This window comes from Salvelinus alpinus, chromosome 2 (genome assembly GCF_045679555.1).
Source record: "Salvelinus alpinus chromosome 2, SLU_Salpinus.1, whole genome shotgun sequence".
Taxonomy (NCBI): domain Eukaryota; kingdom Metazoa; phylum Chordata; class Actinopteri; order Salmoniformes; family Salmonidae; genus Salvelinus; species Salvelinus alpinus.
Window position 1 is genome coordinate 63,161,374 of NC_092087.1, and position 13,249 is coordinate 63,174,622.

The 13,249-nt window shown below is 48.7% G+C and overlaps 1 protein-coding gene across 5 annotated transcripts in view; it reads left to right on the forward strand.

The window, feature by feature from the left end:
• slc29a1b (solute carrier family 29 member 1b) overlaps nt 1-13,249 on the forward strand; it is a 65,289-nt gene that overhangs the window by 48,444 nt on the left and 3,596 nt on the right. For 4 of the 5 annotated variants that reach the window (XM_071388011.1, XM_071388036.1, XM_071388027.1 and 1 more), the window contains 3 exons: nt 2,180-2,288; nt 2,493-2,578; nt 11,584-11,783. In XM_071388011.1, the coding sequence (XP_071244112.1) occupies nt 2,180-2,288; nt 2,493-2,578; nt 11,584-11,783 (395 nt within the window). Of the gene's footprint in view, nt 1-2,179; nt 2,311-2,492; nt 2,579-11,583; nt 11,784-13,249 lie in introns of all 5 variants that reach the window. The other variant, XR_011673139.1, reaches the window with a different exon arrangement.

The window sequence follows — 13,249 nt, forward strand, 5'->3', positions numbered from 1 at the left end:
ATATAACTCCTTAAAATGGATTAACTTGCCGCTTTTCCAAGACTATGAAAGTATATCCCTAAACCAAAGAGCACCTTTAATCACACTGTTGATGTTCTACAGGAACTAGATTCTGCAGCGGGCTGATTTTTATCTTGAGCAGATAGTCGGGGGGCCGGAACATACTTACAAATAATTTGTAGATTGCAACTTGACCGCAAGAATCCCAAACAGACATAATGTTTGACTAAAGCATAATAGTTTCAAACCTTGCTCAGATCACGTCGTGTCTCTCTATTATGCGTGGGAATACTTGGGAACAGATTTCTTTAACAAAAATGACTTGGAGCTGATTTCCTGGTGGTTTCTTTGCAGTCTTTTATCTCCAAAAATGAAAATTCCACACAAAATTATTATAATTTATTTATATATTTTTTCCTCAGAAAACTTGGGGGGCCAAATAAAACCATCGGCGAGTTAGGGAACCTTGTTCTACAGTTTATCCACATACAGCTCTCTATCTTTCTCCTGGGTTGAATTAACTGAGGGATGCAAGCACAATAGTGCTTGACAAGGGTACAGTTGAAGTCGGAAGTTTACGTACACTTAGATTGGAGTCATTAAAACTCGTTTTTCAACCACTCCACACATTTCTTGTTGACAGACTATAGTTTGGGCAAGTCGGTTAGGACATCTACTTTGTGCAGGACACAAGTAATTTTTCCAACAATTGTTTACAGACAGATTATTTCACTTATAATTCACTGTATTAAATGATGTCATGGCTTTAGAAGCTTCTGATAGGCTAATTGACATAATTTGAGTCAATTGGAGGTGTACCTGTGGATGTATTTCAAGGCCTACCTTCAAACTCAGTGCCTCTTTGCTTGACATCATGGGGAAATCAAAACAAATCAGCCAAGACCTCAGAAAAAACATTGTAGACCTCCACAAGTCTGGTTCATCCAAATGCCTTGTTCATCTGTACAAACAATAGTATGCAAGTATAAACACCATGGGACCACGCAGCTGTCATACCGCTCAGAAAGGAGACACGTTCTGTCTCCTGGAGATGAACGTACTTTGGTGCGAAAAGTGCAAATCAATCCCAGAACAACAGCAAAGGACCTTGCGAAGGTGCTGGAGGAAACAGCTACAAAAGTATCTATATCCACAATAAAACGAGTCCTATATCGTCATAACATGAAAGGCAGCTCAGCAAGGAAGAAGCCACTGCTCCAAAACCGCCATAAAAAAAGCCAGACTATGGTTTGCAACTGCACATGGGGACAAAGATTGTACTTTTTGGTGAAAGGTCCTCTGCTCTGATGAAACAAAAATAGAACTGTTTGGCCATAATGACCATCATTATGTTTGGAGGAAAAAGGGGGAGGCTTGCAAGAAGAAGAACACCATCCCAACCGTGAAGCACGGGGGTGGCAGTATCATGTTGTGGGGGTGCTTTGCTGCAGGAGGGTCTGGTGCACTTCACAAGATAGATGGCATCATGAGGAAGGAAAATTATGTGGATATATTGAAGCAACATCTTAAGACATCAGGAAGTTAAAGCTTGGTCGCAAATGCGTCTTCCAAATGAACAATGACCCCAAGCATACTTTCAAAGTTGTGGCAAAATTGCTTAAGGACAACAAAGTCAAGGTATTGGAGCGGCCATCACAAAGTCCTGACCTCATTCCTATAGATATTTGTGGGCAGAACTGAAAAAGTGTGCAAGCAAGAAGGCCTACAAACCTGACTCGGTTACACCAGCTCTGTCAGGAGGAATGGGACAAAATTCACCCAACTTATTGTGGGAAGCTTGTGGAAGGCTACCCGAAATGTTTGACCCAAGTTAAAAAGTTTTAAAGGCAATGCTACCAAATACTAATTGAGTGTACGTAAACTTCTGACCCACTGGGAATGTGATGAAAGAAATAAAAGCTGAAAGAAATAATTCTCTCTACTATTATTCTGACATTTCACATTCTTAAAATTAAGTGGTAATCCTAACTGACCTAAAACAGGGAATTTTTACTAGGATTAAATGTCAGGAATTGTGAAAAACTGAGTTTAAATGTATTTGGCTAAGGTGTATGTTAACTTCCGACTTCAACTGTATATCTGCAGGGGAAAAGGTGTCTGTGGTGGCATCAGCTGGTCTAATATGCTTTCTTCTTAACCTCTGACCCATTTACTCTAGATCTGGGTCCTGGCTCTCTCTGTGTGTTTTGCCTTCACCATCACCATCGGCATCTTCCCGGCAGTCACTGTGGATGTCAAGTCTACCATCGCTGATGGAGGCACCTGGGGTGTGTGTGTGTGTGGGTGTAGGTGGGTGGGTGTGGTGTACATGTATGCGTGTATGAATATCTATGATAAGAGCATGGTTTATGAGTCCATATTAGAGTATATGACTTGTCATTTTGCAAGCATTTACAAAATTATCATATTCAGTCATTCACAACCAAATGAACAAATGTGGTGTCTTTATGTACATTGCTCTCTCCTCTCAGAGCTGTACTTCATCCCGGTGTGTTGTTTCCTGCTCTTCAACCTCAGCGACTGGGTTGGGAGAAGCCTTACTGCTGTCTGTATGTGGGTAAGTCACCAAAACAAAACACTTGTAAATAGAGTGAAAGAAATTGGTCGATTTTAACGGAAAGGCCTGAAACTAACTGATTCGTATTCAAGTTTTTCATATTGTGAACTAAGGATTCCAGTTTACAGGTCTGGATTACATTTAGCTCTCCACACACGATTACGTGATAATGTCCTAGAAGCCTTGGTTTGGAGGGTAGCCTATATGTGACCCAACAACTTTATATGAGATTAAGTCAAATATTGCGATTTAGATTTTTTTATTTTTTGTACAGAATCATAGCTTCAAAATGGTATGTCATATACACTATAGATGGAGGAAACAATGGAAAGTTATGCTGCTTTGAAAGTTGATAAACCTGTAAAACCAGGAGACAAATAGGAGAAAATGCCCTTGAAAGATTTTGCTGATCTCTTTACATCAGCATTGCATTTTCATCCAGAAAGTTGTCTCTACTTAAACGTTTGCCCACTGAGCTTTGTCGATAGCACCAGCTAAATTCAGGGCAGCAATGTTTTTGAGAGCAGTAGCAACATTTTTGCAGTTGTCCATAGATATATCGTTCCAAAAATCGGTGGTAGCAAAGATTATCGATATAATGGGGAAGCACCTATTCTGTTATAGACAGAAGCGTGTGACATAACGGACCAATAAGGACTCATCTCTCGACATGTCCAACCCCTCAAATGTTTTTCAAACGGTCCTACAGTGTAGTAGATCCTGTAACCAGACACGGGTGTTCATATCGGGCAGTAAACCTTGCCAATAAATCCTCCAAACCACGGCTTTCAAAGGCATTATCACTTTTATAGAACGGTTACCAACATATTAAAATAATTATTAACATACAATATTTTCATTAAAAACATTATTTATTAATACTACTTGCACGAAGATATAGTCCAGAGGTTGCTACCCAAAAGCCCACTGGTAGTTTGTTCGATTTGCATTGTTGCCAGATATGCCGACTGGTCATTCGTTTGAATGACATCGTTGCCAGCCAATCCGACTGGTGGTTAGTTTGATTGGCAGGTTGCTACGCCAAACAAAAATGTTTTCTATGGAGGCTCTTCCCCTTTGTTAGCTAGCGAACTACACAGCTAACACAATCACTTCAAACTGAAGTGGGAAAGACCGCAAACTAGCTGCATTTCGTTTTCAGTCGTTTTCAGTCGTCAAACCTTCATCAGAGCATATAAAAACACACTGACAGACGCCACACATAGACAATATAAACTCTCGATTAAGTCACACTTTTTCTGAGATAATTGATTACTGATGTGCATCCTGGGGTTTTTATGTTGTACACAGGTGTTGCTCATCATATTTGATTGCATTTACGCACGTTGCCTATATGTGGCCAGTCATTGTGTGTTTTTGTATGCTCGGATGAAAGTCCGACGACCCAAAGCTCAGCCTAAATACTGTAATGACCTGACTAGATCATAAATGAACAATTGTCCAGACAGAGGCTTGAGTTTGCGAATTGACGGTTTATTAAACCAACTTTACACAGGCTACTGTTTGGGCCGTAGCACACGCCAAATAGATGACAGATAACCCACAAGCCAATCGTGACCTTCTCTTGTGAAGCCCAGACGTAAGAGAGAGAGAACAAAGGCTGAACCTGGTCTTAACTTCCAATGCTCCACCCCCCTGCCCAACCCCCCTCCACGCCACTCCGCCAACCACCAGGATGCCCGGCATCAGAACATTCCAGGCATTCCCGTGATTGGCAGATAGCAGGTTGATTGACATGTCGGACCCCGCGAACACCGGGTACTGGTCAGTACAACACAACCACCTCCTAGCCTAACACATAACACACAGCTGTCTGTGTGGGTCGCTACACAGCCCCCCCACCACAAAGTCCCTCGTCCCCGAGGGAACAAACAAAGTCTCTGAAGCGACCCGGAGGTCTCCTTTGCCTGCGTGGCCGTGATGGTCGCAGAGTGCCCCTCTGGGAACCAGGGGATGAAGGCAGGGATAAGGGGGACAAGGAAGCGGGAACGGGTAATACAGTCCGTGGCTCTGGGGAACCACGCGGTGACACAGGGGGGGAGACAGGGGGAGTGGGCTGTCTGGAGCCTTGTCTGCGGCACCTGAGGGTGGGTGCCTGGAGAATGTCATTGCCAGAGAGGGGAATTGTGGGGGTTCCTGGGGTTTGGGGAGAAGAGGCCCCTCTGTATGGGGCTAACCTGTCCCGGTGCAGTGCCACCTTTCTCCCCCTGGGAGGAAGCTGCACCCGGTACACAACCTCCCCTACCCTCTCCAGGACACTGCAGGGTCCCACCCAGTGACTGTCCAACTTGGGGCATCTGCCTTTTTTCCTTAGGGGGCTGTAGACCCAGACCAGCTCCCCAGCCACAAAGTGCCTTCCCCGGGTGTGCACGTCATAGTTCCTTTTCTGCCTCACACCTGCATTCACCAGCTGCTCTCTGGCGAAGGTGTGGGCTGTCTCCAGGCGGTCCTGGAGTCTCCGGGCATACTCCGGCCCCGGAGGAACATGAGGGCTATCCAGGGGCCGACCAAACGCCATCTCCGCAGGGGTGCGGATCTCTCTCCCCAGCATGAGGAGGGCAGGCGTGCAGGAGGTGGAGTCTTGGACAGCGGAGCGGCATGCCATGAGGACCATAGGCAGGTGCTTGTCCCAGTCACGCTGGTGTTTGGAAGAGACGATGGCCAGCTGCTGTCCAAGCGTTTTGTTGAAGCGCTCCACAAGGCCATCACTTTGAGGATGGAGAGGAGTAGTGCGGGTCTTGTGCATACCCAGCCTCTCACACATGGTGGCGAACACACGGGACTCAAAGTTTCTGCCTTGGTCGCTGTGGTTGGACTCTGCAGCTCCAAACCTGCTGAACATCCCCGCTGTCAGGGCGTCGATGATGGTCTCTGCCTCCTGGTCAGGCAGAGCATAGGCCTCGGGCCATTTTGTGAAATAGTCCATGGCCGTGAGCACCCAGCGGTTTCCACTGTCTGTGGTGGGGAACGGCCCAACTACATCCACTCCCACCCTCTCCATGGGAGCCCCCACTGGGAACTGTTGGAGCTGAGCATGAGAGCGGCCTGGGGGGCCCTTTCTCGCTGTGCAGTTGTCACAGCGGCGACAAAAGTCCTCCACATCCCTCTTGTGCTGCCCCCAGTAGAAGCCCTGACGGAGACGGCGCAGTGTTTTTGTGACCCCAAAGTGTCCAGTCCCCACCCCCCCATGAGTACTCTGGAGCACAGCCTCCCGCAATGCTTTTGGGACCACCACCTGCCACCTCTCCTCTCCCGTAGCTGACTCCTTCCATGCCCGCTGTAGCACGCCATCAGCCAGCCGCAGTCTCTCAAACTTCGACCACAACCCTTTGGTCGCGAGTGAGAGCGCTGTCACCTCTTCCCATGGTGGCCTCACCTGCGCCTCTACCCACTGTAGCACTGGCTGTAGGTCTGTGTCCCGTCCCTGCTGCTGCCGCCATTCAGCCACGTCGACAGTCTGCAGCTCACAGCAGACAGGCCCGCTCGCCCGACACACTGTGGCACAGACACCCTCCTCTGCCCGCAGCTCTCTCTCCCGTCCCTCTCTCCGTTCACAGTGGCGGCAGCCGTCTGCAGTACAGGGCCGACGGGACATGGCGTCGGCGTTGGAGTGGCGTGCCCCTGCCCTGTGCACCACCGTGAAGTCATACGGCTGAAGCTCCTCCAACCAGCGTGCCACCTGCCCCTCTGGCTCTCTGAAAGACATGAGCCACTGGAGAGCAGAGTGGTCAGTCCTTACAGTAAAGGGCAGACCACCCAGGTAGTACTTGAAGTGTTTGACGGAAGCCACAACAGCCAAGAGCTCCCGCCGGGTGACACAGTAGCGGCGCTCATGTTTGTCAAATGTTTTGCTGAAGTACGCCACCACTCTCTCCCCCTCTGGCCCCACCTGGGCCAGCACCCCACCCATGCCCACATTGCTCGCGTCTGTGTCCAGGATAAAGGGCAAGGTGAGGTCAGGGGGGGCGAGCACGGGGGCCTCGATCAGTGCACGTTTGAGGGTGTTGAACGCCTCCTCACACTCCACTGTCCAAGTGAAAGCCTTGTCCTTCGGCAGCAGGCGGTTCAGTGGAGCAGCAACGCTTGAGAAGCCCCGTACAAACCTCCTGTAGTACGAGGCCAGGCCCAGGAAGCTCTTCAGCTGACGCTGGTCGGTGGGGGTGGGCCAGTCTCTGACAGCCCCTACCTTGTCCTCCATGGTGCTGATCCCCTCCTTCCCCACTCGGTGGCCCAAGAAGGACACCTCTCTCCTCATGAAGTGGCACTTCTCGGGGTGGAGCTTCAGACCTGCGGCAGCCACCCTCTCCAGCACACGCCGTAGCGCCCCCAGGGCTGACTGGAAGGAGCTGCCATGGGCCAGGATGTCATCGAGGTATACCAGACACTGCTGTCGGGGGATGCCATCCAGCACCCTGTCCATCAAACGCTCAAAAGTAGCTGGAGCGTTGCACAGGCCAAAGCACAGGACCTTGAACTGCCAGTGTCCTCTGTTAGTGGAGAACGCAGTTTTGGCTCTGGCCTCTGGGGAGAGGGGCACCTGCCAGTAGCCACTGCGGAGGTCTAGTGAGGAGAACCAGGAGGACCCCCTAACCAGGTCCAGCGACTCATCGATACGTGGTATGGGGTATGAGTCCTTCCTGGTTACCTCATTCAGCCGCCTGTAGTCCGCACAGAACCTCAGCTTGCCCCCCTTCTTCGGAACCATGACGACTGGCGCCGCCCAGGGGCTGTCTGAGGGCTCAATGAAGTCTGCCCGCTGCATCTCCAACACAGCCTTGTCTGCCGCCTCCTGGCGTGCCAGCGGGATACGGCGGGGACGCATCTTGATGGGTCGAGCATCACCTGTGTCGATCTCATGCTGCACCAGATGAGTCTGACCCACCTCTTCCTCACTCAACGCAAAGCTGTCTCTGAATTCAAACAGCAACTGCCACAACCGTTCCTGCTGCTCGGGGTCAAGACCAACACAGTTCCTCCCCCATATCTCCCTCACTGCAGACAGTGTCCTCTCCTCTCCCATCTGGGGTAGCTGGGCTGGGGGGGTGCGGCCCGGGCTCACAGAGGGCTGTGTCATGGAGGTAGCTGGGGGAATGTAACACACCGCCGTAGGTGACAGGGGGACTGGCGAAAAGTCACACACAGCTGTGGGGGAGGGGGCGCAGCCATGAGTCTCTGCTGCTTTAACTGTTGGAGTAAAGGGTTTGTTGGGTTGAGTGAATGTGACATTAGGGGGGGCCATGGTGACTTCCGTCCCTCCCTGGAAGCTCAGATTGCCCCTATTTAGGTCTAACTGGCAGCCTGTGCTCCTAAGAAAGTCCAACCCCAGGATACAAGGGTCCTGCACAGCCGCCACCCACACAGGATGACGCACAGTCCTGCCCCCTACTGTCAGAGTCATTATTCCCTTCCCTTTCATGGGTGCCAGCTCACCTGTGACTGTGCGGAGCTGCACAGTTGTAGGCTCACACTGAGTCCAACCTGGCACAATATCTGGCCTCACCAGGGTTACTGTGGACCCAGTGTCCACCAGGGCGGAGCAGGGCACACCCTCCACAGTGACAGGGACATGACAAAAGTCCCCAACACAGGTCCGGCCCACCACAACAACAGGCTCCATCCGCTTGCCCTCGTCTGCTTCTGGGGGAAGTGGAGCCTTGCTTCCCCGTCTGTGCCGGTGGGCTCCTCCTGAAGATGATGGTGGTTGGGATAGAAAGCCAGGGGTCCGCACTACCCGGTCTATGCGGACCCCGAGCCGTTTCCCTGAGCTCTGGGGGACATGGGGCAATCTCGGCGCAGATGGCCTGGCTGGCCACAACCCCAGCAGACCCTGGGACCAGGGCGTGTGTTTCGTGCCGCCTGTAGCGACACAGCACGAATGAGTTTTGTCATTTCGGCCACCCAAGCAGGCTTTTCAGGCTCCGGGCTGCTCTGCCCCCCAGCTCGCACAGAGGGTGTGTCTCCCTGCACCCCCACCAAAGCCCCAGCTGAAGCCCCAGCCCACACCAGCTCCCTCTCCAAAGCCATCTCCAAGGCTGTCTGCAATGACTCAGGATGAGCCAGCTGGGTCTGTATGCGCAGCTCCGTAGTAGAGAGCGCCTGTATGAACTGGTCCCGTGCTAGCTCGCTCTGCACGGAGGGGGGCATGTGAGCATATGCCCGCCGAGAGAGGCTCTCAATGTCATTAGCTAGCACCCGTAGAGGCTCTCCAGGCTGCCTGCGTCTATTACTCAGTTCGGAGCGCAGTAGCCCGGGCTGTACACACTGTCCATAGCGCCTCCTCAGTGCTCCCACTAAAGCACCATAATCATGCCTGTCCTCGGGGCTAATCAATATCAAACAGGCCAGAGCTTCATCCGTGAGGCATAAAGCCAACTGCAGTGCCCTTTCTTCATCCGACCACCCCCTAAAATGAGCTAACAGTTCAAACTGAGCATGAAAAGCTTCCCAATCCGCCTTACCGGAATACTTCGGGGTCTTAACAGATACGGACGCAGCCGGGAACTGGGCGCCGCCATGTTTGTTTACATCCTGAGCCACAGATTCCTCGTCACGCCGCGTCGACGTCACCACTTCGGTCCGCCCACCAGAATCCGCGCGAAATACAGTCGACGAAGCACTCATGCCCGCTTCAGCCGCCATCGCTCTAACGTCCTCCCTCAAGCGGCCTCTGCGCTCCGACGCCCTGGCGATCTCCTCAGACAGAACCCCCGACGTCCATTCACACGCACCTCCTTGGCCATAATCATCCCCTACCTCCACCTTCACTTTCAGATTCCCTCGAAGCATTTTCAATCCCCGTTCTCACCTACGGTAGCTAGCCACATAAGTCAGCTAGCTAGCTGGCTAACTTGTATCAACGTTTTTACTTCTGACACCAATGTAATGACCTGACTAGATCATAAATGAACAATTGTCCAGACAGAGGCTTGAGTTTGCGAATTGACGGTTTATTAAACCAACTTTACACAGGCTACTGTTTGGGCCGTAGCACACGCCAAATAGATGACAGATAACCCACAAGCCAATCGTGACCTTCTCTTGTGAAGCCCAGACGTAAGAGAGAGAGAACAAAGGCTGAACCTGGTCTTAACTTCCAATGCTCCACCCCCCTGCCCAACCCCCCTCCACGCCACTCCGCCAACCACCAGGATGCCCGGCATCAGAACATTCCAGGCATTCCCGTGATTGGCAGATAGCAGGTTGATTGACATGTCGGACCCCGCGAACACCGGGTACTGGTCAGTACAACACAACCACCTCCTAGCCTAACACATAACACACAGCTGTCTGTGCGGGTCGCTACAATACATTTAAAATTGTGCATTGATCTTGAGTGTGCTGGGAGTCCTTTTCAATTCAGTTCTACTCTTAATCTCGTGCACTTCAGCAACGGTCGGGTTGCGACAGATCGTAAAAAAATTCTACCAGTTTTTCTATTGACATTTATTTTAATATATCCATAAAAAATAATGCTGATTCATGATTTCGACTGGCTGAGAAAAGCTGCGTGTCCCGTCCCAACACATTCAGTGTCTATGGATCGGTGGATATTGCATGTCAAATTAATGTTGCAAATGTCACAGTGGATGGATAAAAAAAAAATTATTTGTCATATGCTTCATAAACAACAGGTGTAGACTAACAGTGAAATGCTTACTTACGGGTCCTTTTCCAATTATACAGAGTTAAAGATACACTTATTTTTTTAGATAAATATGTACACGAGGAATAAATAGACAGTAAATAACAGTAATGAGTAAAAATAACATGGCTATATACAGGGAGTACGAGTACCGAGTTAATTGAAGTAGCTATGTACATATAGGAAGGTGTAAAGTGACTAGGCAACAGGATAGATAATAGACAGAGGCAACATAGTGTGTGTGTGTGTGTGTGTGTGTGTGTGTGTGTGTGTGTGTGTGTGTGTGTGTGTGTGTGTGTGTGTGTGTGTGTGTGTGTGTGTGTGTGTGTGTGTGTGTGTGTGTGTGTGTGTGTGTGTGTGTGTGTGTGTGTGTGTGTGTGTGTGTGTGTGTGTGTGTGTGTGTGTGTGCATATGTAGTGTATGTGTGTTGGGGTGTGAGTGTGTGGGTAGAGTCCAGTGTCTGTGCATAGAGTCAGTGCAAGACAGTTGGTGCAAAAAGGGTCAATGCAGGTAGTCCGGGTAGCCATTTGATTAGCTATTTAGCAGTCTTGTTTAGCAGTCTTATGGCTTAGGGGTAGAAGCTGTTCAAGGACTTGTTGGTTTCAGACTTGGTGCACTGGCGCCGCTTGCAGTAGCGGAGAAAACAGTCTATTGTTTGGGTGGCTGGAGTCTTTGACCATTTTTTTGGCCTTCCTTTGACACCTCCTGGTATAGAGGTCCTAGATGGCAGTGAGCTCGGCCCCAGAGATGTACTGGGCCGTACTCACGACTCTCTGTAGCGCCTTGCAGTCGAATGCCTTGCAGTTGCCGTACCAAGGGTTGCAGATGTAGAACTTTTTGAGGATTTCAGGATAAGAGATACATTTTAATACCAGGTGCAGAACTATTCCTGAAAATGTGAGGACAATCAGAATTGTGACAAGATCAGGACAGGACCCATGGTCATTAGTATAAAAGGGGCTAGAGTAATGTACTATTGATCAGTTGCTTCCTGCCCCCCCCCCCCAAAAAAAGAAAGAATTCCTTGAAGATAAATATACTTGATCTTGCAAACAAAATCTGTGATGTTGAAGAATCAGAACAATAAAGGTTACGCATAAGCCTTTACTGACGTGGTAAATTTACCATCTGAGAAAAAAATACAGGTCAACACTGAACTACCCTGAATTTCAGATAAATAAATATATATAAATAACTACCTTCTCTTGTGGTGACCGGCTTAAAACAAACACAGCAGTAATGTTTTATTGAACATGCACTTGAGTGCTTTTCATTGAATGTGAATGTGGTGTGTCTGGCTAAGGTACAGTAGTGTTGACATGCCTCTGCCATCTACTTTCAGCCTGGGAAGGACAGCAAACTGGTGCCCATTCTTCTGGTGGCCCGTGTGATCTTCGTGCCGCTCTTCATGCTGTGCAATGTTCAGCCCCGCTACAACCTGCCTATCTTCTTTGAACACGATGCCTGGTTCATCGTCTTCATGATAGGCTTTGCCTTTTCAAATGGATACCTGGCAAGCCTTTGCATGTGCTTTGGGCCCAAGTAAGACCTCTTGCCTTCTCCTGGGCACAAACCCAAATAGATCAACTTTCAAGGTACTGGGCAACATTTTACTCTCGCAATGACTCACGCTGTGAGCAAACTAACCATTTGCTAACAAAAATTTGACATAGACGGGATTAGTAAAAATACAACTTTTCTTTAACAGGGAAATCCCATTGAGACCTATGCCTCTTTTGCAAGTACACAAATTATACTAAATATACAAATACAATGTAATAAAAACAGATAATATTTACAATCAATTTAAAAAAAGGAATCACATTCCTCAACAAGGAGCAGGTAGCCTAGCGGTTAGAGCAGTAACCGAAAGGTCGCTGGTTTGAATACCCGAGCCAACAAGGTCAAAAATATGTTGATATTCCGTTGGGCAAGGCACTCAACCCTTATTTGCTCCAGGGGTGCTGTATTACTATGGCTGACCCTGTAAAACAACACATTTCACTGCACCTATCTGGTGTATGTGACAATAAAACACCTTATTAAATTGAACTGCCCTAGAGGTAACGGAGCACCAAGGTGCAGAGGTCTGCAGATCATTCCATACACAGGGTGCAAAATAACTGAATTTCCCTAATTCTGTAGAGATCAACGGGACCTCTAGAGTTAGCCATCCCTGTGATCAGGTCTGGTGACTCGTATAATTTAAGTAATTTAAGTATGGTCAGGTGGACGTTTGTGCAAGAAGGCTATATAAACAAAAAGAGAGCAGGGTATCGATCTACGAGACGGCCAGCTTACTTTCTGCTATAGGATGCAATGATGTGTACTGAACCTGTCGCCTGTAATAAAGGGAAGTGTGGTGTGGTAAACTGCATCTAATGGTTTCAGTGTAGTGGCACCTGCAGTCATATAAATGGTGTCACTGTAGTCTAGCAATTGCAGGAAAGTTGACTGAATGATCTGCTTTCTGCTGTTCAGGGAGAGGCATGATCTATTTCTAAAGAAGAAGCCCATTTTTATTCTCAACTTTATTCTCCACTCATCCATATGCTTTTGAAAAGATTCATTTTTGTCAATCCAGATGCCCAGATATTTATAAGCAGGGACACGATCAATGTGGGCACCATAAACCAATTACCTGTCACCTGATCCAGGACAATTTCAGACAACTTTTTTGAATGTGTAAAGATCGGTCGGCAGTGTTGAACGCTTTAGACAAGTCAATAAATAGAGCAACACACTGTTTCTTCCTATCCAAACAATTTACTACATCATTTAAAACCAGTGATGCTGCCGAGAAGGTGTTATGCCCTGGTCTGAAGCCCGACGGATGCACATTTAGAATAGATTTTGAAGTTAAGAAAGATCTTGGCTGAGCATTAATCAAGGATTCAAACATTTTAGCTAGGCAAATAAAGTTTAGAAATAGGGTGATAATTATTAAAGTTACAATGTCTGTTACAAGGACGAGGCACGACACACATGGTAAACGCAAAGCAATTCTG